Source organism: Physella acuta, unplaced genomic scaffold (genome assembly GCF_028476545.2).
Source record: "Physella acuta isolate Inbredline_101_S28 unplaced genomic scaffold, ASM2847654v3 ptg000117l, whole genome shotgun sequence".
NCBI lineage: Eukaryota > Metazoa > Mollusca > Gastropoda > Physidae > Physella > Physella acuta.
Genome location: NW_026731637.1, coordinates 523,407 through 549,267, shown reverse-complemented (window position 1 = coordinate 549,267; position 25,861 = coordinate 523,407). Strand labels below are relative to the sequence as shown.

The 25,861-nt window shown below is 33.2% G+C and overlaps 1 protein-coding gene across 8 annotated transcripts; it reads left to right on the top strand.

Moving 5' to 3' along the window:
• Positions 1–1,329: 1,329 nt before the first annotated feature.
• LOC131934780 (rho-associated protein kinase 2) lies at positions 1,330–25,090 on the top strand. 8 transcript variants are annotated; one of them, XM_059290905.1, is made up of 36 exons: positions 1,330–1,785; positions 3,682–3,810; positions 3,913–3,994; positions 4,459–4,559; positions 5,011–5,070; positions 11,265–11,342; positions 11,469–11,644; positions 11,743–11,827; positions 12,231–12,375; positions 12,484–12,622; positions 12,819–12,910; positions 12,997–13,156; positions 13,371–13,401; positions 13,545–13,639; positions 13,833–13,941; positions 14,059–14,217; positions 14,596–14,842; positions 15,001–15,107; positions 15,437–15,587; positions 15,694–15,854; positions 15,954–16,076; positions 16,238–16,299; positions 16,424–16,493; positions 16,580–16,683; positions 17,018–17,198; positions 17,377–17,470; positions 17,561–17,640; positions 18,014–18,142; positions 18,385–18,616; positions 19,027–19,219; positions 19,413–19,491; positions 19,657–19,861; positions 20,182–20,247; positions 20,343–20,475; positions 20,604–20,630; positions 21,402–25,090. In XM_059290905.1, the coding sequence occupies exons 2-36, from the start codon at positions 3,715–3,717 to the stop codon at positions 21,514–21,516; spliced, it is 4,167 nt and encodes a 1,388-aa protein (XP_059146888.1). In that variant the 5' UTR covers positions 1,330–1,785; positions 3,682–3,714; the 3' UTR covers positions 21,517–25,090. The 8 variants fall into 8 exon arrangements, with proteins under 8 accessions (XP_059146888.1, XP_059146889.1, XP_059146890.1 ...); XM_059290906.1 differs by having other exon boundaries at positions 1,331–1,785; positions 17,033–17,198; XM_059290907.1 differs by having other exon boundaries at positions 1,331–1,785; positions 19,051–19,219.
• The last annotated feature ends 771 nt before the right edge of the window (positions 25,091–25,861 follow it).

Sequence of the window (25,861 nt, the reverse complement as noted above, 5' to 3'; positions counted from 1 at the left end):
TAACTTATGAACTTTGATAACCAAGAAAATCTATAGAGATCCTGACACCACAAAAGTTGATTACATTTTGAAATCTTCATAAATCAATTTTAAATAACACGTAAGCACCTTATAAAGTTAACTAAAATTACAAATGGTAGCTGCAGTGAGGTTGATTCAATTATCAATTAGTAATAAAACAGATAGTGTTCGTTACCTCACCAGTTAAAGACAGTTACAAATACTATGGACGTTTCGACCCAAGGTCTTCGTCAGCACACAACAGTGTGGTTACAGATTAGACAGAAAAAAGACATACAGTAACACATAAAAAAAGAAATAAAGATAAAGACTCGCATCGATTGTTGCCACCTGTTGTGTGATGAGAAAATGTGAAAATAATCGTCTTCTATGGCGTTTTTCTGGTCCTTAAATAAAATAATATAGTCCACGACTGATGTAAACTATGTTCACAACCTCAGTATTACCTTATCTTAAAATGAAGTTTTTGTTGTTGTAATTATAATGCCCACTGCAGGATTTAGCACGTACTATATTAAAGCCATAAGTAGATAAAGCTACCAAATATAGGCAATTAATCATAGCAACGACATAAACTCCCATGCCCTCACATCCAATAAAGTCGACCTTAGTTGGAACACCCCCATCCCCTCTTCAACTGTATGAATGCCTTAAAGGTTAACCACACATTCTTGTAATAAAATCATTCTTACATTACATAATAGAATATACCTTTAATAACATGCCGGACTAGAGCTACTCTAGTAATATTATTTTAATATATTGCATCTGGACTGTTTAGTTGGGAGCCATATTGAAGGTGGTTGTTATGTCGGGAGCTGAATCGACGAGAGCCCAGTTGTTGGGAGCCGTAATAACTGGGTTCATTTTCACTGGTCTTTTTGACGGGATTCGTTTGACGAAGTCATTTGTCAGGTCCTTTTTGTCACGTGTCGTTTTGGCGCTTTACACATTATCTCTTTAATTAAAAGAAATTGAAGCGTCGGTAATGTAACTTATAAGCCTTCATCTTCATTAAAGACACCTCCAAGCCCCATTGGTAGCCTACAACTCGCGACACGCACTTGTGATGTGTTTTACAGCTTTGGTTAGATTCAAAATAAAAGAAATGCAAATTAAAAAAAAATTAGCATTAATATAATTTATAGATCTAATTTATTTTTTTAAATTAAATGCTCACTTTAGCCTTGGGATATTTTATGATTAGTCTATTTCTAGATAAGCAGAACATTTTTTCGCACTTTTATTGCTTCCAGTTTCGAGCAATTAAAAAACAAAAAAGATAGTGGATAATCTACATCTAATTTCAATTTTTTTAACAATGAAAGAATCACACATTAAACAAATGAAAATCAATCAATTACAAAATATAATAGTGCTGATCTAATAAATATAGATCTAGATATAGTACTACTAGATCTAGATCTAGTAAGCTTAGGCCTACATTACATTGCTAAATTTACTACGAAACTAACTTATAAAATATGTGTGTTATGACGCCATGTTCCCCTGACTGAACGTACACAGATAAATTAGGTAGTGGCGCATTCCGGAAAAGCAAACAGTATTTGAAGAATTATACACTTGCTTACGAAAATTATACTATTTTATTTTATTAAATGTATTAGCCTGTGGATTACTGACAATGCAGTTGAACTATTTATCATTTAAACTGGTTACTTGTTGGTAACTGAGCTGTGAGTTGGGAAAAAGTTGACTGCTGAGGACGGCGGTCTTAGAAGTCAACAACACACCACAGGACAGGTAAATCGAGATTCTACATCTAATCTAGAATCTAGATCTAGATTCTAAAAAGTCTAAACTAACTCCAAGAGTCTTTTTTAAACTTTACTTTAAACTAAACATGAAAGATATCAAGCCTTGATTCAAGATTCTGTATTCAGTATTCATATTCATCAACTCGAACACACATACTTCACAAGTTCACATACCTCCAGATCTAGATCTACTCCAGTACTCCAGTAGTAGTGTAGAGTGTAGTAGTAAGTGTAGTTAGTAGATCTAGTTATTCTAGTTTAGAATCTACTTACTAGTTTTACTAGCTAGTAGTTAGTAGGCTAAATTATTCTAATCTAGATTTGAATTAAATTCTAGAATGACTAGATTTAGAATCTAGTTGATTAATGATGAAAGTTGACATGAGTCTTCTGGAGTTGATTCTAGGCCTATAATATAAGTCAGAACATGAGTACAGTTTTGAGTGTACATATTACAGACTAAGTTACTACATTGCAGTACTCTCTAACAGTTAAACAGGCTCAATACATGGTAATAGTGTTGCTCGCTACCCTGGGTCGTCCATAAATGACGTCACACTCGTAGGGGGGGGGGGGGGTCAGTAATTTTGTGACAGTGTGTGGGGAGGGGGTGGGGTTCAGATGGTGTGACGTCACACTTTTGCTTTATAAAAAAGCAGTGTTAGAAAATTAGTTTTAGACGTTATTTTGCATTTTAGAAAACTGTTTTAATAAATTGTAATAAGAATTGATTAAAATACTCTATTTTGACAGAGTTCAGACAAGATTTTGGAAAAATATCGATGTTTAAAAAAAAAATTCAACTGCAATTTTGAGGGTGTTGTAGACTGAGGTGTAACGTCATTTTAGGGGGGTCTGGCTTTGTGTGACTGAGGGGAGGGGGAGGTAAAAATAATAAAAAAAAAAGAGTGACGTCATTTATGGATGACCCCTAACTCTAGCCTGTGACCTGAACTTGAGACTTTTAAAATGATACTCGTCACTGATAAGTCATCATCTACACATGAAAAATTTATGTTGAAGTTATTTTTAAAGGGAAAGTAAAGGCAGCTGGGCATATTGCTAACCACACTATCCCTTCGTATGCAGAAGTCTCATAAACAGGTGAACTTTATTTCACCTGTCTCATGGGCTGCCAGGTTCAAAATAGAACTTTACCTACTTATAACTAAAAGTCTTCCACCAATTGTATGCCCAATTCAACAATGAAGATAACAAAATGTTACAGTTTGTATTTTGTAAATTTTAACTTGCCTATGGAAATAAGCAATGAATATAAGAAATACACTAATACAAGTATCTATATATATAATTCTCCTCTGCGAGCCGTTAGAAAACAAGCTGCAAGCGCCTCCTTACAGTCCCCTCTCTCTCTCTCTATCACTATCACTACCACCCTACCCCACCCCCACATGGTCTGCTGAGCTGTGGTCACGTTAATGTTTACAAACCGTACAGCCAGGTTTAGTGACGGCTATTAGGGGCAGATAATTAAGTTTGAACCGACTTTAAACTTACAGGAGGTAACTAAGAGGAGGCTGCTTTCACTGGGGGGTGTAGGGTCGGGGTTAGGGGAAAGGAGGGGGGTTAGTGTTTTAAAGCAAATATTTTCAGTGGCAGCATTGGTACTGTCGAATTCACAAATTATGAATTACTGAAAGTAGAAAATAAATCAACTAAATAGCGGCGTATGATACGCCGCGGGTCGGCTCGTTTACAAATATACTTAAAATGGTTTGTTTTTAGGAGACACTGCAGTTTTTCTTTTAAAATGTCCTTGCATTTTTCATTTCTAAAGGTTTTCGAAATTCTGAAAGATTTTAAAATAAATTAGAATCTCTCTTTAATTGCTTATAATTATATTTTGCTTACTCTATTTTAGATTGTTTTGTGTGACATAAAAAAAAAATTAAAAATGGTGATGTCCGATCCTGATTATCGCAAGCGCCTTGCTACTCTTGAAGAAAAGATGTTCAATGCAAACTCTGCCATTAATATAGATGGATTATTGGTAAGTTACTTTTTAGAGTGTATTATAAAATGTTGTTATATAAAAGTAAACAAAGCATACTCTAGTTTGAATCATGATATACTGTTCCTTTGTTTCCTTCAGGATGGTATAACAGCATTGGTAGCAGATTTGGATTTTCCTGCTATTAAAAGAATTAAGAATGTTGAGCATTTTTTGGAGAGATGTAAGTAACTTTTGAAATACATCATAATCCAGTGGTTCTTAACCTGGTTTCGATGGTTTGGTGAGCCATCTCAGGGGTCCGTTGACACTGAAGACACACCTAACTCACATGATTGACGATCATATTTTGTCAGTCCAAATGCTAAAACTATTAAGAATGGTAAGGTGAATGTGCATATGAAATTGATGGGGTTTGGTACCTCCACAAAGGTTAAGAGAACCTCTGTCATAATCAGATTAGCTTAGATTTGACTTGCTGGCTTTTAAAAAGGTTGTTTAACATTTTATGCATATCACAATGTCTTCATATAGTTTGAAAAAAATTGCAGTAAAAATGTAGGTTAAAGTATAAACAATTTTTTTTTAGAATTCTTAATTTGTTTTACTGTAGTATATTTTGCCATTGAATTTTTTGTAAAAATTTTAAGATGAACTTTAGTTATTGCTTAACTTTTTTTTTTACAGATGGTGAATCCGTTGATCTTATTAAAAATTCTCGTATGAAAGCATCTGACTTTGAAGTTGTTAAGGTTATAGGGAGAGGTGCATTTGGTGAAGTCCAACTAGTAAGTAATGTGATTTATTTAAATTTTTTAATATGTTGCCAAATTTCATGCTGTTTATTTATCTATGAATAAAATTTGTAACCAACACATATTTTTCTAGAGACCCTAAGCTACAACCTAACCAAAATTAATATTAATTATTAAAAAAAACAAAAGCGAATGTTGCAAAATACCTACTGATATGTATGTTCATGGCTTTTTAAGAAGAAAATAAGAAAATTCAAATTGTAAAATGAAAAGTGATTTTCTCTAATTTTCACCTTACACTGTTATTGCATAAATTAATTCAACATTTTAAATTATAGCCCTTAAATTAAAGCTCTTTTTCCCCAAGTATTATGTTCTAGTGAATAATTCTCTATGATTCATGAGCTGTCCTATAGGACTCTTTCTTTCATATATCTTGTTTAAATTGATAGACTTAATAATAAATAATTTTCTATCCATTTAGGTGCGGCATAGAACTACAAGATCAGTTTTTGCCATGAAGCTTTTAAGCAAATATGAAATGGTGAGGTTTTTTTTCCATTTATCAGCTCACAAGCAGTTGTATCACTTTTCATTTATTTCATTCGCAAACTGTTGAAAAAATATTTGACAAATGGAGAACGCAATAGTCTTCATTACTTATCTATGTTATAATAGGAGTACTTAAATTAAAAAGAAACCACTTAAGTAGAAAAACATTGACAAATTTTACTCACAGAATAGAGATAAAGGAACAAATACAAATGTCTGTATTATAATTGAATTCTAGAGTTAAGACATTTACTTGTTAGTTTGAATGTTGGGTTCTTGGTCTTGTTCTAGGGGCTCATCCACTATCCCAACACCCTATCCAAACCAGGTGGTGCAATTAACTTGGGAGAGTCCTAGTGCTGGCAATAGATGTGAGAAGAACCTGAGCTACATCCTATTGCTTGACTTTAAGCCATTAATGCTCTCTTAAGTAGAGTCCTCTCATAAGAATTAAAGAAAGTCCCAAGCATATTTTTTGCTTATTATAGGATAAAAGCTATTATTTATATCAACATTGTTTAGCTCTACATTCAACAGTTTTGGTATTTATCTTATTTCAAAACATTTAAATATAGGTACAAGTTTACAAAATTTAATGTTTACAGTGAATCAATAATATAATAAAAGAATATTAGATATGTATAAAAAGTATCCAATGAATTTATTATACCTACTCAGCTCCTTAACCCTCTTGGTAACTCTAAACTAACCATCTTCCAATTCATAATCCTAATTTATCCTTTATCTCTGTCTGTCTCATCTCTATACAGATATTATGATGTGGTAAATTATAGGGTATAATGTCCTGCAGTTTAGGGGTGGGTGCGGGAGAGTAACGTCTTATTTAAATTACAGCTCCAAAGAGTAATTTCTAGTTCTGACACTAAAAAAATCACAATACAGTTTAATTGTTATAAATTATTTGTTCAGTGTAGTAAATTATTTATTGTTTTAAAAAAATGTATTCAGTGATAATCAGTGTATTGAGTATAAAATTAGATACCACTTTGTTGTTAAAATGTTTAGGGAACAGCACAAAAAAAAGAATCTTTTAAATTTTATCTTAATATGCCTATCAAACTTGTTTATAATTATATACATGTTAAAAGCAGATTAGTATGAGAAGTCTTATTATTTCTGCAAATTGTACTGATCAAAATGTTCTTGTAATGTCATCTTCATCCATTCAATGGATTGAGCATGAAGTAGACATTGAAGAAAGTTAACTTTAGAATCAAAGCTTTTAGCTTCTTTTGTTCAATGCCCAGCCTGTGGCAGCTGATAAACTATGTTGAGTTGTGGTTGTTGGTAAACTGCTTTTTGAAGCGTTAAGTCTTCCAGTACAAACCCTGAAGACTGCAGCTTAGGGGTTGTACATAGACCATCCATCCATACCAGGTGTAAATGTATTGAGCATCTGCTTCCATCTTATTATATAATTCTCTAAGGTACTTACTTTATCTTCCAGTAATCTTAAGAAATGAATTAGGCTTTCAACAGAAGTAACCTCTGAGAAAACCATAATTTTTCATATAATAGAATTTACAGCATTTTTAATACAGTGGTTGGTTTAATGTATATTTTATTAATTTGCATTTTTACATTTAACATATCACTAACCAAAATCTTGAATCTAGCTGGAGTAAAAACTTCCTTTTAACATGGCATATTGCTCTCTGTGTTTGTCTAAGAATTAAAAACAAACTTTACTGAGGACTAAAACAGTTATTATTGTAACTAATAAAAGCACACAATTCTAGGCCTTTCAAGTTCCTGGTTCTTTCACCCAAGAAATTCTTTGTGGGCTCTTGAACAATGGATGTACTGACATTTTAAATAGCCTGTAATGTCATAATCAATCATGCCATAATTTCTTCTTTTTTATAAAAAAAAGAAAACAATTTTTAAAAAGCTTATTACATATCAATGATGTCAGGTAAATAAAATAAATACAGATCATAATGTATTGTTTATGAATTTATATAGCTAATATACAACTTAGGCTTTACTGACTGATGGACTGGACCCTTTGGTGTATACTGCAGTGTATGACTTAATTTTTATAAAGACTTGGTGTAGATTTTTAAAACAGATTATTTATACTCTGAAATTGTTTTTTTTAAATGTGGTATCATCCATTTATGACTTTCAGAAACAAAAATTATAAATCAGTGGTTTTCTTAAAGTTAAGCTTTCATTACACTAATTCAATGACATGTGCATAGCAATGCTGATAATTTGAACAGTTATTATTTAAATATTTGCTGTTAAATAGCATCAGTTTTGTCTATAATGCATAGTTTTAACTATTACCCGGCCTGGAGCGTCTGGTCCAATATGGTGTCTCTCCCCCTCCCTTCAGTGTTTCGTTCATAGCTTGTATGCCTCTAAAAGCCGCTACTACTGTGCTGCTTTTAAGTACTCACCATAACCGCTAAAATGATTACATATTGTATCCAGTCAAAATAAAGTAATCATGAAACATTTTGATGTTCAAGTTTACATGTGCATGTTCGCATAGATCCCAACAATATCCGGCCATTGGAGATGTAGTCATGTGAAGTCCTGATTCATGTCGCGTCAGTGTATAGAACATATGAGCTCGTCTTTATGTTTGTCCCTTTAGTTATATAGGCTAGTTCAGGGGTTCCCAACCCCGTGCCCGCGGGCGCCATGGCGCCCGCCGAACGATTCGTATGTGCCCGCCTCTCACTATTCGACAGAGACAGAATTTTTTTCATAAACATTATTGAACGGTTGAAGGGGATGGAAATCGAAAGTTTGAGGGGGGGGGGTGCAAATCGAAAGTTTTGTCCCCGGGTGACGGGAAGGGTCGCTACGCCTCTGGAAGGAGTTTGTCGATTTAAAATAGATGGTGCCCGCCACCCTACCGATATTTTAGAATGTGCTCTAGAGTAAAAAAAAGGTTGGGAACCCATGGGCTAGTTTATCGTCCATGTTTTAAGTTGCAATCATTCTTCTTATGGCACACCAAGCTTCCCATTCAGTCGTGTCAGTGTATAGAACATATGAGCTCGTCTTAATGTTTGTCCCTTTAGTTATATAGGCTAGTTTATCGTCCATGTTTTAAGTTGCAATCATTCTTCTTATGGCACACCAAGCTTCCCATTCAGTCGTGTCAGTGTATAGAACATATGAGCTCGTCTTAATGTTTGTCCCTTTAGTTATATAGGCTAGTTTATCGTCCATGTTTTAAGTTGCAATCATTCTTCTTCTGGCACACCAAGCTTCCCATTCAGTCAGATAATAACATTTGATGGTATCTGACGGTCGTATGACCGTATGACCCCGTGTCCCCAGGCTCCGCTAGGGGAATTATGACGCGTACGTTCATTCTAAAGACGGCTTACACAAAACGAACTAGTGGTCGTACCCGGCGCCCTGCGGTAGTGCAATCGGTGGCTTCCGTGAGAGCGCTCTCGACGCCCCTGACACCAGGGCGGTCGCCGATGGTTGTTTAAACTCCAAAATGCTGACCTGGGGCGTCTGGGCAGTAGTGTTGACAAACCCGCACCACTGTGTTTCTTTCAAACTTATTTCTCCCGGGGGGGGGGGGGGATATTTTATATATAATTTAAATTTCATTTCGTTCGGGGAGGGGGTGGGGCGCTCAGCTCCCCTGAAGAGATGCATTGGCGAAACTCGGGGGAAAAAAAGTTAGCGCTAGCATTGTTTACACACTCAGTTTTAGAAAACAAGATAACCCGCCAAAAATACTGAAACCCTTATAAGAGTTGCGTCACTGTGTTCTGTAGGACTAGATCGCGGCAAAATGAGACGGATATGCTAATAACTAATCAAGTTAATAGCTGTCTGCTCCAGATAGTTACTAAAGTGCCATTACTTTTAAAGAGTATGATGATATCTTGAAACGTTTAACTGTTTGAATTTTTTAATGTCATAAAGTTAAGTAGATCACACATTTTCGCGACACATACTACTAGATCTACTAAACTTAAAATATAGCCAAGGCCATCCCAGTAGACACCGTTCTCCCTCGCTTTGTTTACGGTACACGTTTGTGAATCTGTTGGAGAAAAACGTGAAGGCTGTCGTGTATTCTAAAATTAGCTGTTTCCCAACTCCACACCCGCCGTACCAGCCTATTTTAAACATCGCGTTTGTTCTCGACATTTTTTCGACACTTTTTTTTAGCCTCATACTTGTTTACTAGATCTATTTTATTGAGTCTTATTAACTTTTTAAATGGTTAGTTTACATGGATAGTTCGTATGGTGATGTCCATATTGTACACATTTTAAATCCCTGACATGTCTAGTTACAGTTTTCAACCCTCACGTTATTTCACCCATAGTATGTGTCTCATGTTTTAATTAATTGGCGGCACAATTATAACGTGTGTACTGATAGGTTAATCTCGGTTTCTGATGTTTTCAAATATTTATTCATTATTATCCAGACTACTTATTAATCTTGTGTGGAACAAGAAAGCCAGTAATTGTGATCTACAAGTTCTAGCAGAGTTTCTTCCAGGCATCTCTTCGGGGGGGGGCAAAGCCCCCCCGAAAATTTTTTACCGCCACCCCGAACGAAATGAAATTTATATAATTTATATAGAAAATATATACTTTTAACAGTGTCCGCCCCCCCGAAGAAAGTTTACCGCCCCCCCGAAGATTTCAAGTGCCCCCCCGGAGAAAAAAGTCTGGAAGAAACACTGAGTTCTAGGGTTTTGATTTGGTGACCCCGTCACGTGTCAATATGTAGTGTATAAGTATGGATCTTCTATGGTTTTCCGGGGGTCACCAACTTGAAGACAAAACAAAAAAAAATATTTTTATTTTTTTGTAGGGGGGTCGCGGGTTATTTGGCTATTTTATAAGGGGTCGCCACTCAAAAACGTTTGGGAACCTGTGACGTAGATGAAAGGGAGATTACTCTGTCAATCAGTCCTAGAGCAGTTGTAAAGACGCGCTTGAAGTAATGTTTAACTTCGCACTAACGGCAATAAGAAAAGCGTATTCAAAATCACGCTGTGTCAGTTACTTAACGATCTTGTCTGGCTGAATGGCCACAGGTCGAGCTCGGCGGTCTACAGAGTGAAGACATCTCGGCATACGAAGTAGTGAATAACAAGATTGTTTTACGTGTGTTATCACATGTTCATCGCATTTCAAACAAATTCCTACAGTCGTGTAAACTACCATATTTACTTATATCGGTCTAATGCTCAAACATGGCCCACTTTTTAAGCACACGTACGCTGTAGAACAATCCAATGTTTTTTTTTACACGCGATTTAAAACAAGCCAAAGTTACCGGACGGGAACATGGGGAAACGTTTTTTGTTGAGCACCGTCTGCTAGCGTGGCGGGAGGGGAGAGGGAGGCGGTCTCACATTAGCGCATGAGCTATTTACAGTTGGTGATGAAAGTGAGTTGTCTTTTTGCTCCATGCGGCCTCGCGGGGTTATTTATAAAGCATTTCTATTTATAGCCCATGTGGTGTGTCATTAAGGTGTGTCAGGTTAGCCGGTAAACAAGTCTTTATGGGAGATCCACACAACTAATTTCCTTGCAGAGTAGTGCTAAATTATGTTTACTTTACCCCCCCCTCCAAATAAAACAATGATCACATACTACTTATAGAAAGATAGAGTATATTTTAGAAACTTTTAAAAACAAGTTGTTTTTAATATAAGGCTGGCTCAAGAGAATAATAAAACATCCCTTTTTAACTCTAATTAAAAATGAAATTTATTGCATATTAAAAAACTTTTTGGAAAAAAATCAAGTTGAATAAAAAATAAACCTTGACTTGGCTGGACTCAATAATCCTACTACTATATCATTATTATTTGGTTTTCTTTTAATTGGTTAGTTAATGAACAACTCTTTACTTAAACATACCAGCTTACTCTTACACTAGGAGTTATCCATGTATGACTTATACACTGAGAAGGGGGGTATTGACTTTTGTGGTGTGTAGGCGGGTGTTTTGAAATTCATCCTTTTTGTGGATGTCAATGGATGACCCCCTACTTATTGCACTGCAGTGCTTGCATTCTTTCTGCTTGTTTAGCTCTGCTTGTTAGCTCAGGTAATTGTCTCTAATGCAGTAATAAATATCCAGTAACCACAAAATCAACAGTTGTTTTTTTCTTTTTATTCTAAAATGATACCATTCCTTTTCCTCATTATTTAGATAAAAAGATCAGATTCAGCCTATTACTGGGAAGAAAGGGAGATCATGGCTAATGCAAACAGTGAATGGATAGTACAGGTACTTGATGTTTATACATTGGTATCATCAGAAAAAGTTGTTGTGCTGTGGAGTATTAATGGCATTATACTATTGAATGTAAAACATATTTTAATAGATTGCAAATAATATTTTATACTATTGCAGCTCCATTTTGCCTTCCAAAACAACAAATATTTGTACATGGTCATGGACTACATGCCAGGTGGGGACCTGGTCAATCTGATGAGCAATTATGATGTGCCAGAGAAATGGGCTAAATTTTACTGTGCTGAAGTAGTGTTAGCTCTTGATGCTATTCATTGTATGGGGTTTGTACATAGGTAAGTTCTTACAGGACACTTTTACTGCAGTCTAGTTTAAGACAGCTGTGCTGACAGGTGTAGTTGCATTGTAACCAAACTGCACAATTTTCTTTCAGGGATGTCAAGCCAGACAATATGTTGTTAGATGCCAATGGCCATCTCAAGCTCACTGATTTTGGAACTTGTATGAGGATGGATAAGGTAATTCCCCCAGCTTTAGCTTCATGTGTCTAGAAACCAGATCAAAAGTTCAACATTTAGAGTATAGATTGAACCAGAGTTTCTTCCAGGCATTCCCCCCCCCCCCCCCCCCCCCCCCAAATTTTTTTTTACCCCCCCCCCCCCCCCCCCCCGAACGAAATGAAATTTATATAATTTATATAGAAAATATATACTTTTAACAGTGTGTGTGGTCCCCCCCCCCCGTCTCCCCCCCCCCCCCCCCCCCCCCCCCCCCGGAGAAAACAGTCTGGAAGAAACACTGGATTGAACCATCTTGACCTGAGATAGCCAGCATGCTTTACCTTTACCTAGTCTCATCTGTTGAAATAGTACAATATTTCCCACCACCTTGATTAACTTGGTCATTGTTGTCTGTCCTAAGGATGGTCTTGTGCACTCAGATACAGCTGTTGGCACACCAGATTACATCTCACCAGAAGTTTTGAAGTCCCAGGGTGGAGAGGGCTGTTATGGTAGAGAGTGTGATTGGTGGTCTGTGGGTGTCTTCCTGTATGAAATGCTTGTTGGTAAGGACACACTTGCGCATTAGAACTTCCATCTTTAATAGTTTTATCCTAAGTGTTTGTCAAACTACTGTTTTTACAGCTCAATTAAGGGGATCATTTCTTTTGCAGGTGATACACCTTTTTACGCAGATTCCCTTGTGGGAACTTATGGTAAAATTATGGATCACAAACGGTCTCTTAACTTTCCCACTGATGTTGAAATGTCTGAAAAGGCAAAAAGTCTTATATGTGCCTTTCTGACTGACAGGTAAATATGTTTATGGCTTTAGATTCACAAATATTGTTTATTTTTTTATAATAACACACATGATTTATGAATAAGCAAATAAAGTTAAGTATAATAAATGCAAATAAAGACATTTATAAGTATTATTTAAAACATTTATAGCCTTTGATAACTAAACTGTATGCCTGATAAAATGTTAAACTTTTTTAATTTTCAGAACTGAAAGATTAGGTAGAAATGGCGTAGATGAAATTAAACGGCATCCATTTTTCAAAAATGATACATGGACATGGGAAAACATACGACAAAGTAATTCTTACACTAATTAATTATGAATTATAATTAAGGAACTGCCATAAACACACAGTAGTTATTTCTTCATGATGTATCTGCAGCTGTTCCGCCTGTGGTCCCAGAACTATCTAGTGATGTTGACACCAGCAATTTTGATGATATAGAAAAAGATGAAACACCCGAAGAAACATTTCAACCTCCTAAAGCTTTTGCTGGGAATCATTTGCCTTTTATTGGTTTTACATACAGTAAAGGATGGAAGTATGAGCTCATTATTTTTATGTTTTTTTTTCATGTTTTTAAGTAGTAACTTCACTAGTAGAACCATATCAATTTCATAGAAAATAGTTTCCCACCAGACATTTTAAAGTGCTTATCACTGATTTACAATGTTTAAGAAATACGTAACTCTTTTTAGGTTATGCAGAAATATTTAAAAGAGAAGATAATTGGTATTTTAAAAACATTTTTTCAGTCCATCTAATAATACAAGAGCTGATACCCCGGTGAGTATCATTTCTAGTTAACATTTTTTTTTTTACCTTTTCAAATAATTCCTTGTCACCATTTGATTACCAAAATAACTGCATAGAAAACACATTAATATTACTTTGTTGTTTGTAAATATTTTAAAAATATCTTTAAAAAGGCACCATCAGGAGCTGGTGATTTTACACAGAAAAAATTAGAACAACAGCTGGAGCAAGAGAGAATTCAAAAAACTGAATTAGAAAAAAAATACAAGTAAGTTTAAGAGGGTAATGAACTTAATAAATCAGGTTTTTAAATATTATCGGGCTGTTATGACTGCAGATGGTCTTTTATGTTTGGTTATAAATGTTTTTGGTGTTAAAATGATTGGCTTGCAAATGGACTATCTGTTTGGTTTTAGTATATATTTCTGTCTCACAATTATGAAATATTTTTTTGTTCACAGACAAACATTAGAAGAGATAGATCATCTTTCAAATGAAGAAGCTAATATGAAACGGGAATATCGTGAATTGGAAAGAAATTTGGCGCTTGTTAAACATGAAATGAAAGAGGTAGTTGTCAATCTTTTACCTGATCTTTTCATTCATCAACTATTAGGATGCATATGTACTCTGTTGTCAATTGTTTAAAAGAACGGCTCCAATTTTATTAAAACATTCAACCCTCAGGTTCAGAGGAAGCTTGAATTAGAATCTGATAGCAGAAAGAAAATTGAATTTGTGTTGAAAGAAAAAGAAAATCAACTACAAGCTGAAATAACTGCTCGACTACAAATGTCTAACAATTCTGCTTACTCATCTGAGAGAGTATCTAGCTTAGAAAAATCTGTAAGTTTTTATTTTTAGTTTTTTTTTAAGTGGGGACACTAGTGTAATATACATTTATATGAGTCCATTTTAAAATATAAAGAATAAGATACTTAACTTGTGTTAGATATGTTTCAATGGTAAATTGTTTTTTAATATTTTAAATTAGGGATATTTATTTCAATCTACTATCTTTAGCTATTTACCTTTATTAGTTTTGCCCTACCTTTGATACCAGATCAATAAATTCATTTTTTTCTGGCAATAAAATAGTTGTTAACCATAAACTGATAAAATTTTAACAAAATTTGACTCAAATGTTTATTAATTAGTAAATATATATTTTGATTATTTACCCAATATTTTTATTTAAAAAAAACGAATTTAATTTCTGATTAGATTTCAGATTTCACAGAAAAACTACAGCAAGAAAGTGAAACGTCTAATAAACAGAAAAAATTATACTCAGATCTCCAGCAGAAGTATTCCATGCTAGAGCAAAACTTTAATGATTTAAACAGCAAGTACCATGAGGTCCAAGTAATCAGACAGTCTTTGCAGAACGACCTCTTCACACTGCAGACAACTCTGGACAATGAGAGAAGCAATAAAGTTCAAGAATATCAGCGATCACAGGAGTTGATTGGTATGTTTCCTTTTGAAAATGTTCTAAATTCTTCAATTCTAAACTGGTTTCTTCTATTTTTTACATTAAAAAATTATTATATCAGTTTATTCTAATTTCATATTAGAATAAGCTTTGTTTGAATTTGTTTTATGTTAAAAAGTATTTTATATACATAGAACAAATCCAGTTTTTACAAGAAGAAAAAATAAAGGCAGAAGAGAGAGAAAGATCCAATAACCAGAACCTCCAGCAAATGCAACAAAACATTTTCCATCTTGAAAAGGTAGCACTTACTTCTTGCATTTTAGCTTGACACATAAACCTCAAACAAGTAAAATATCTGTAAAATAAAACTTTAATCTGAATCTTGTAGTGTTACAAACAGTTGAGATTTGTGACAATAATTAAAGCAGGATATTTCTAGTTTTACTCAACCTTAAATGAAAAGTTCTCATGCCAGAAGATAAATTCAAATATAAGAATGAGTCACATCAGTGATATTTGCCAACAGTTCTCTTTTGCTGTATAGGTTTCAGAACTTTTTATACCAATATACTTATGGTTGTTATTATGTGTCAGAAGACATACATATATTTACATCTTTGTTTACAGAAAGCAACAACATTAGAATATGATAAAGAGGATTTTAAGAGGAAATGGGAAGGAGAATTAAAGGCACACAAAGAGACAGAAGAGAAGTATAGGGCAGAGAGAGGTTCTCATAGGAGCACTTCAGATCATGCCAATCTACAAGCAATAAAGGGTAAGTTTTTAACTTATGTAAAATAATTTTTTTATAATTATAGGAACGGTTTATAAATACATTTTATTTTATACTCCTGATTAACTACTCTTTTTATATACTTAAGATATTCAAGACAAATTAGACTACGAGAAAGCACAGAGGGCGATTTCAGAGAGTAAATTATTCGATACTGAGAAAAAAAACAGTGAACTCAGTGTAGACTTGACGCAGCTTAGACAGAAAGTTCAATCCATTCAAGAAGAACTCAGGAGTGAATCAGATAAGGTAGGTTTATGTTATCATTTAGTAGTGTCAATTTTAAAAATTATCTTTTTATTTGTTATGAATCCAAACTTGAATTCACATTACTTTAAATCTTTGTAGAGCAAGAATTTAGGACTTCAAGTTGAACAGGAAGTCCAAAGAAGAAATCTAATGCAAAGTGATTATAAAAATCAGACTCACGAGTTGCAAAAAGCTAAGACGAAAGAGAAACAGCTTACAAAGGTAATATGATAAGTGTTTTCCAGAACATTTTATAAAAGCTCACCTAACAGATCTTATAAAACTAGCATCGATTAAGAATGTAATTTGTGAAATGGTGGATTTGAGTTAAACATAAACTCACAGTGTAACAATTGATATTTGAATAAATTTTCTTATCTCAGGAAATTCAAGATTTAAAAGAAGAGAAAAAGAACTTAGACGATGAAATTAAAAAGTTGAAAGAGTGAGTAGAGCAGTAAACCAGCATACTTTAATAATTATTTTACTAATTAATATAGAGTATTTGATATATAAATGATTAAACTTTCATGTATTGAATTCTCACAACCATTGAATTCTCACAACAGTGATCTGCAAGTAAATGAGTTGCAGATAACAGAACTAAAGGAACAATTGGAGGCAGAGACATATTTCTCAGTAAGTTAATGAAACTTCTGATTTTTTTAAAGATTTAATTGAAATTGGTAATCTATTAATGTATGTTGAAATTATTTTTTTTAAAGTCTTTGTACAAGACTCAAGTGAAAGATTTAAAAGATGAAGTTAGTGAAAAGAATAAGCAGATACAAGATCTTACATCAGATGTTCAAAGCATGTTGCAAGAAAAGTAAGTTTAAAAAAAAGAAATTATTTACTGGTGTGTCTCATGTATTTTCTTACACAAGAATATCAGGATTTGTGTGATATATCTTAAAAAAACAATTTCTTGAGTTGTTACTCAAGTACATTATTTTATATCAGATTTAGCTCTGTAAAATAAAAAAAAACAATCAAGAGTGAAGAACAAACCCAAGGAAACTTGAAAAAAAACTTAAAATATATAGTGTAGTGGGTGGACTTTTATCTCAATTTGGTAATCTAATTGTTCTTCACTTGTTACCTGTTTTTTTTTTTTAATAAACTATTATTTGAATAAGAATAAATATCTGTGTTAATTGAAGTGTTGGACATTGCAGGGACTCTATAGGTGCTCAGCTTCAGTTGGCCCTCGCTAAAGCTGACAGTGAAACACTGGCCAGGCAAATCGCTGAGGAGCAGTTGTCAGACGTTGAGAAAGAGAAAACCATGTTTGAACTTGAAATAAAAGAATTGATGAGTCGCTTCAAATCTGAAGTGAAAAATGTAAGTCTTATCCTCCTCGTTTTTTTCATTACATTGATTAGTCTGAAATAAGCTTCATTCATAATCTATCAAGGAAAATTTTACAATTTAGTGTGATACTTTACAATTTTAACACAATGTAAAGTTATTGTATAGAATTTTTTTGTTTTTGCTTTATTCAAAATAATTTTTTCCCCAGACTGAGATTCTTAAGCACAACTTTTCAACTGATATTGAAAAACTTCAACAAGAAAAAGATAATCTTAATAATAAAATAAAGACACTATCTGAAGGTACAGATTTTTAAACAAAAATTATTTCTTGTCATTATTTCATGTAATTTCTTTTTCAATCTAACTGATTGTGCCTTCAAACTATTGCAGAAGTGAATAACTCCAAAAATAATGCTGATTTTGATAAGTTAAAGAAGATGTTGGAGGAAGAGAAACTTAAGAAAATCCAAGTAAGTCTATTTTATTGAATGTTAGGAAAATGAATGTAATTTTCAATTCTGAGTTCTTTGTTCAAAGAAATTTTAAGCTTATGTTGTCTTTTCCTCTGTTTTGAAACTTTTCTTGTCATTTTTTGTCATTTAAAAACCCTTCTTTTTATATGAGGTTTTAATTGTCATTGATCAGTTTATAAGCATTAGAGGTTTGATAGACATGGAGAAGTGAAGGTCAATAAACTAATCAGCAATCATATACTTAAAGTGATATAACGAGCTCATTTGGCAGTAACATCTTATTTTTTAACTTGGGTTGAGAGGGACCCACAAAGTTATTTTATAAAATGTTCAAAAAAAAAATTATTGAGCATAACTTGCAACTCTCTAGGCTGTTAACAAGCTGGCTGAAATCATGAACAGAAAAGACTTTGTTAAAAGCGGGAAAAACAAAGCTGCCGAGTCTGATTTAAAAAAGAGAGAGAAGGAAAACAGAAAGCTGCAGCAGGAACTCACTATGGTAAGTTCAAATAATTTTTGTTAAATCAGCTACAAAGATACACATTCTTAGATGTCATTGCTTTTTAAAAATTTTAGGTTTTTGATTATTTAAAAAAAAAAAAATTTCGTATAATTTTCAAACTAGCTCCTACTCCCATGTTGTTTTTTTTTAGCTTTAGTCAGGTGAAAGAGGAGTTAATTTCAACAGTAAAAATAATTGCTTAAAAAATTAATTCTAATTATCAATTTTAATAATCCTAGGAGCGTGAAAAATATAACAAAATGGTAGAGAAAATGCAGAGGGATGTCTTAGAAGCTCAGCAGTCTGTGTATGAAGAAAGCCAAGCTAGGCAAAGACTTCAGTTAGAAATAGATGCTAAGGACTCAGAACTAGAGCAGCTAAGGCAGATATTAGCTTTTTCCAACTCAGACACTGTCTCTGTTCACAGTGGCAATCCAGATGATAGCATTAATGTGTCAGAGGATTCAGGAGGTATTTACTGTAATATTTAAAATTGTTGGAAAAAAGGAAATTACTTTTTTCTTAGTTTTTCTTTTAAATAGAAAGTTGTATAATAACGCATGATAAAAATAGTTAAATGATACCCAAGCGAAAAATCTTTTTTAAAACTGCTAAGTTAAAATCTTCATAACTTGTGTGAATAAAGATTCATTTATAGTGATATTAAAAGTCCATTTTTAGAGGTGCAGAATCTAATGAGTGAAAACCGCCTAAAGCTTTAATAATTAAGTTGAAAAATTAAAGGGACAAATTATTTTTTCTTGACATATTCGAAGATTGTTTCTATTTAAAAATAAATCAATGTCGTTCATTTCATGATTCAGCACCACTAACTGGATACCTTGTATAATGTAGGACAGTTGATTACCTTGTTTATACAGCCACACAACTTCTTCATTCACCAGTGTCATCAGATTCCCACATGGAGGGGTGGCTGGCAGTGCCCAATCGCAACAACATAAAGAAGTATGGCTGGAAGAAGCAGTATGTGGTTGTCAGCAGTCGTAAAGTTCTCTTCTTCAACACAGAAAATGATAAACAAAATACAGATCCAATAATGGTATTAGATATAGAGTAAGTAATCAGCTGGTCACTCTATAAATACAGTTGATGGTTATATTTGGGTTATATCATGCTTTTCAGTTTTTTATATATAGGTGATTTTTTTAAAAACTTAATTTTGAATTGAGTACTATATTAAATAAAACCAGCAAATTAAAGCATACATTATCTTAAAATTATTGCTGGTTAAAATTTTCCCCTGCAGCAAACTCTTCCATGTTCGACCAGTGACACAGGGAGATGTGTACAGGGCAGACGCCAAAGATATTCCTAGAATTTTTCAGGTAATTTGTTTAACATAGCTTGAAACCTTGTACAAGCCTAATCAGAGAACAATGTCTAGACATTCATAGTGGTTTCACTATAATGGTATCATAAGTACCAGTATATTTTAGAATACAAAAATTAAATCCCTTTTTAAATTTACTTGTTTTTAAACCTGTTTATAGATTTTATATGCAAGTGAAGGTGAGAACAGAAAACCAGACGAGGTTAATCAAGAAAGTGCAATTGCTCCTTTAGATCGCTCAGGTGTTATCATCTATAAAGGTCATGATTTAGTTCCAATAAGCTTTCGTACACCAACTTCCTGTGACTCGTGCCATAAAACTGTCTGGCATATGATTCACCCTCCTCCAGCCTTGGAGTGTAAACGTAAGTGCTCTGTTTCTCTTGAACATGCTTTTCTATCATACAAAATTTTTATTTAAACATAGAAATCGCCTATATTAAGTAGGGAAGATGAAGTAGAATCCAGGTTTCTTGACATGTTGTGGCCAGCACTTTCCCTATTGTGAGTCAGGTCCCTATTAGAGCTGGGTGGATGACCTGTAGTTTTGAGTGCGGACTAAGATCCTAACTCTAGACCTTCCGTCTAGCTATTAAGCTCCCTACCACCTGACCACTCCACCCCAAATATTACAAGACTATAATTTTAAAGAGCCAAGTATTTTAAATAAGTTTTGTTTTACCAGGTTGCCATGTAAAAGTACATCGAGACCACTATGACAAGAATGAAGAGTTTCTACCCTACTGTAAAGGTGAGCCTTGCTTTGTTTACTATGTAATGCATAAAATAGACATTTAACTTGCTTTGATCAGATAAAAATTCACATTTTCAACCCTTTATTTCCAGTAAATTACGATTCAAGTATTCAGGCAAAGGAAATGTTACTGCTGGCAGAGTCAACTGAGAAACAGAAAAACTGGGTTCAACATCTAAGTAAAAAAGTATCTAAAAAAGGGATAGTCAGTACAGGAAACCTCAGGTAGATACACAAGTTTGTCATGTACAGTACATGTGTGTGTTCATTCTCATACCTCCATATCACAGCATGTAGCTCATCCAGAAATCTATGGTTGGCTCATGGCTCAAATATTTTACTTTCTACATTAGAACTGCTTACTCAGATGGTAATGTCAGGTAGGTCAACATAGGTGTCTTCTTCCTTATTGGTTTATTTTTTTTTTACCTTCAGTGTTCTTGTTAAGTACAATGTGCTTTTAGCCCAGGTGTTTCTTTTAATTTGCTATCTGTAAGTAAGTAATCTGTTGAAATACACAGTTTTATGGTGTAGTTTTATGTATGTTAGTGTGATCAAATCTTTGCTTTTTTACTGTCAAAAACTTCTTGTTAGTTAAAAATAGTTGTTGTATTTATTGTTGTTTAGCTTTGTTTAGAGAAGTGAACTACAGTGAGTGGAAACAAATTAGTTAAGAAAAAAAATTGATTTTACTCTTAAAACAAGAAATAGCTTGAGAAAATGAAAAAAAAAAAGTTTTTATTTTCATTAATAATCTACTGGAGGTGACTCACAAATTACATGTAAAAATTATTTGCTCAACAACTTTTCTTCATCTTTCCATACTTTAATACTTTTAATTTATTTGCTAATGGGAGAAGTAGGCTAAGTTTTAAAATAATTTTTCAATTTGTTCATTTTATTGGTATTAAGTAATTTATTAATCTTTTATACATTTTACATTAAATATATTTTTTTACTAATGTTTAACTCTGAATCAACATTTTTAACTTTGTTATTATATTAACATTAACAAATCAATATTTGTAGCTGGTTTAGACCTTCTATTTTGGTTACTGTTTTATTTGGTTGTCACAATGGGAGGATCCAGCAATATTTTGGCTTATGTGTTGTGGGCTAACATTTTTATTTCTGTTGTTTATTTTTCCCAGTACTGGTACTGTCAGGGGCACAAAGCAATATTCTTCTTATGGACCTCAGCAGAGGGGCCACCCCCAGGCTGGTAAATCTGCCACATTGCCGCCACCTAACGCTCGTAATTCATGAGCCTGTACGATTGGCTTGTTCCACTGGATTAAGTCTTATTAATTCAACCATTTAGTTATTTTTTTTACATCATAACCAATGCTCCTTAAATTGTTAGTATAAATATTTGTTTACCAGACCCACTTCATCTAATGAACAATGTTATATCATTAAATCCCTTCCATTTATCAAATTATTCTTTGCTGTACCGCATAGCCTAGTATCCCATTAGTAGTATTTTATACATTCAGTTGAAAAAGACATATTCAGACATTGAAGAAAAATGTTAAAAATATTTATTAACTTACAAGCTGCCTGGTGTATGCTTCAGTAATAGCCAGTGATTGTGTCAGTTTTCATTCTATTTTATTTATTCTCTCCCTTGGAAAGCTGCGTAAGTGAAAAAGCTTGATTGCATGTCTCACTATTTCGTTTCGCTTTATATTTAAGTTAAGCTTTTCTACCGTTCATTTCAGTGCTTATACCTGCCATGTAGTGTTCTAAAATGATATTGTTTTTTTATTTAAATATTATTTAAACTCAGTGCTGCAGAGTATATTGTTGATAAGTCTTCTCTTGTGAGATATATTTGTTTGCCAGGAGCTCTTGATCATTCCACAAAGTTCTCTATGATCATCATGATGTGATGTTTTTGTTTGTCACTAACATCAGCCTCATGATGTTTTTGTTTTCACTAACATCAGCCTAATGAAGTTTTTGTTTGACACTAACATCAGCCAGTTTTCTTGCTAAATTAACTTTAAAAATGTATGTTAAAATAATAATAAAAAACAATGATAAAATATGTAGATAGCAATAAATAGATTTGACCCACCTTTCTCCATAATTATACACCATTACAATTTGTATAGTTTTAGTAATTACTTGATTTGTTATTTTAAAAAAAAAACGTATAAAAGTTTGCCCAAACTGTCTCAATTTATTTAGATGCTTTAACAAAATATTGTTTTTAACAATTTTCAGAAGTTAACATTAAATATCTACTTAATTGTACTATCCCTATTTTAAAATAAAGTAAGAATAATTCAGAAATAATGGAGAATTTTGCTCGATTGAACTTAGCTATTGTTAATGTGTATTCGCTGCTGAATGTTTCTGGTGTCATAATAAACTGGACTCAAGTATTCATTGTTATACTCACTTTAATAGGGTTATGGGAAACTTGACATGATTACACTTTCATTTATTTTTGTACTATTTATACATATTTTTAACATTTTCATGTACAAATTATTTTAACTTCTGCAATCAATGATTAAATCTGGTATTTGTTTTCAAAAGTATTTATCTTGACCAACCTAGTTATTTTGTTTGTTAGTCATCTGTTAAATCTCTATCGACTTTCTACTACAAGATTTTGTGCTTAATTGTTAGTACAAAATCTCTTCAAATTTATTAGGCCCTTTTAAATATCTTTTTAAAAAATTACTTTTTTCAACGTTATGCTATACATTGGTTTTTCATTCTTTAAAAATTGTAAATTAAATGTTTCCATTGGCATTTTAAAAAGCACTTCAATAAAAATGGTACATTTAATGCAGTGCTTGGGAGGGGCATAAGGTTGGTGATCACTTAGTAAAACACAGTACACTAGCTCCCCTCTAATTGTGTTGTTGGTGGTAATGTTACCACATGGTGTGTTGTTATTGTCAATTACAACGTGGTGTGTTGTTATAGTCAATTACAACATGGCGTGTGTTCACCCTTACATGGTACATTACTTTTTTATTGGATCAAAGCTCTTGTGAACACATTTAACCAAAGTTGTTCTTGTGATATTTTTTAATGACTCATTGTTTTGACCTCTCTTACAACTTAGAAAAGCTCTCTGAACATGTTTGATCAGTTATTTGAGTTAATTCATTTCAAACAATGACCATACAATCAGAATAATTGGCTGGGATTTGGTCAAGTTTGTTCTTGTTGTATTTATTTCCTCTTCAATGGCTTGTAGAAATAATACCTAACTTATTTCTTTTATAGATTGTTTATTTTTTTGTACTTAAGTGTTGTGTAGACATTTTCTTATTCACCAATTCTTTCCTTTCTCTCCTTTTTTTTCTTCTTTCAGTCAGCCAATTAAAGAAAGAGGTTACTTGCGCAGTTCAAAAGGTGGACAATCCTAACATTTCATGACCACTTTTCTATTCACTTTCTGCAACTAGTTTTAAAAATGTTCTGTTTTGTTTACAGTAGGATAATATTTCAGCATTTGGAATAGAATAGAAATGTTTAAAGCAATAAAACAATCATGTTAACAGTTTGTATATTTTAGGCTTCTTAAAAAAAATAATAACTTACTGTTTGGCACTAACAGAAATATTTTTTTAGCAAATAATTTATTTAAAAATGTTAATGTTTTAAAAATTTTTTTTTTACAAGTAGGCCTAACTAATTGTTTGAATGCCGGCTATGATTTAGAATATTTTATAAAAAATTATATGTTAAAATAATAACTATGCAATTCTAACCTGAATGTTTTTTTTCTATTACGCCCAGCTTGTCATGTTCATGTCTCTTGCATGAATGGTTTTTTCTCTTGTAGTTATACTTTGGGTGGTTCATCTCTCCGCTTTACTAGCATGAATGGTTTTTTCTCTTGTAGTTATATATGGGGTGGTTCATCTCTTTGCTCTACTAGCACGAATGTTTTTCTTCCTGTAGTTACCACTAGCTGTTGGTGAGGTCTTGCACCTCACTAAACTTTGTATTTTTTTGTTGAAACAAGACTTAGGATATGTAGTTGCCTTGTGTGTGAGCGTGTGTGTGGAACTAGTTTAACAAGTACTAGAAGTGTGGGGTTGGACTAACACAAAGCAGCTGCGTGTGGATGAGAGGGGCTGTACATTTTGTTGGTCATGGTAGCGAACACATTCAGTTCCTTTTTGTGATAGACATTGGCTAAGTTTGTACATAGATATAGTTCATCTTGTTACTGTAAGCATTTCTTGATTTGTCCAGTGTTTTCACCAGCAAGGGTTGGCCCTGGCCATTGCCACATAAGCCCATCATTATTTGGTACTAGCTTCTCATAATTCTTTTGTACTTGATAAACTTGATTTGGCCAGTCATGCTAAATTTTATTTCAACAGTTTACATGGGTATACCATCGTTGCATTAAGGTTTTCTCTTGTACATCTGAGTTGATTTTAAACAGATCGGGTTTAATTAGCACAGGTTAATTATTATTTTGTAAATTGTAAGAAGAATTTTTCTTGTTGAATATTTATTTCTGTATTTGAATCACTGTTTAACAAATGATACAATGTAATTTGTTTGTGTTACATTTCTTCCAGGGTTATTGTTCTTATCTCTTGTATATATGTGAACTCTATTTATACAAAGTACATAATGCTCTATTCAAATCTATATTCCACCCTGTAACAGCTCCAGATAAGTAAACATCAGATGATCTGTTTTAGGCAGTTACCAGCAGTATATAACTTTAGTAGCAAATATATCAAAGCCTTTGTATGTTTTCATGCTGTCATATTGAAAGTGGCATTCCTATGGTCCCTTCCTTTGTTGTCTTCTGGCATGACATTTATTCCATGAATAAAATGTTTGATACATCTTTTGTTGCTCATTTCATCAATGTACAAATGGTGTGTCTGTTGAAATTTGTAATGCAAGGTGTACTGGAGCCAAAGACTGAAGCTAAGGGTGCTTGGTAAGCTGCAACATTCACAGATGTGTTTGGAAGGGTATGTGTGTAGTAGGAAGCCTTGTTGCTAAATTGGTCAGGTGATCGCAATGGCCAGTCTACGAGCATGTTTCAGCATTTAATTGCTTGCACGGCCTAAGAGTGGCTATCAAGTGCTGGTCACCTGCCTAACAAATGTATGGACATCTTACCCTCAAATAGGGACAGACCAGGAAAAAATCGCAAGGGCTTGTAACTATATATATATATATATATATATATATATATATATATATATATATATATATATATATATATATATATATATATATATATATATATATATATATATAGGATTGAATTTTGGAATCTTTTAATTGTTAAATATCTAATTAGCTAAAATTCTAATTAGATACAATTGGAAATTCTTGCGTTTTTTTTGGAGACGAATGCATCTGGAAAGTGTCAACGAAATAGCAGCGTTAGAAGTGGGTCAAAACTGAGGTACAAAAACATTTATACCGAATAATAACTTTAAATACGTTTTCCTTAGACCAACAGTCTTTTTATTGAACATTTCTACCTAAGCTTTTCAACATAACTCAAATTTGCAGAGTGATGCTCAAGGGCTTCTATATATAGATCTACATTGGGCTTCGATTTTATTGATTATTTTTCTTTGTTCTGAGAAAGCTTCGTTAG

Excerpts from the sequence above, each read along its gene's own strand:
- LOC131934780 (XM_059290905.1), top strand. The coding sequence starts at position 3,715 with ATGGTGATGTCCGATCCTGATTATCGCAAGCGCCTTGCTACTCTTGAA. Across the intron at positions 14,843-15,000 it reads GCGATCACAGGAGTTGATTG|AACAAATCCAGTTTTTACAA; the intron begins GTATGTTTCCTT and ends TTATATACATAG. Across the intron at positions 15,855-15,953 it reads TCAGGAGTGAATCAGATAAG|AGCAAGAATTTAGGACTTCA; the intron begins GTAGGTTTATGT and ends AAATCTTTGTAG.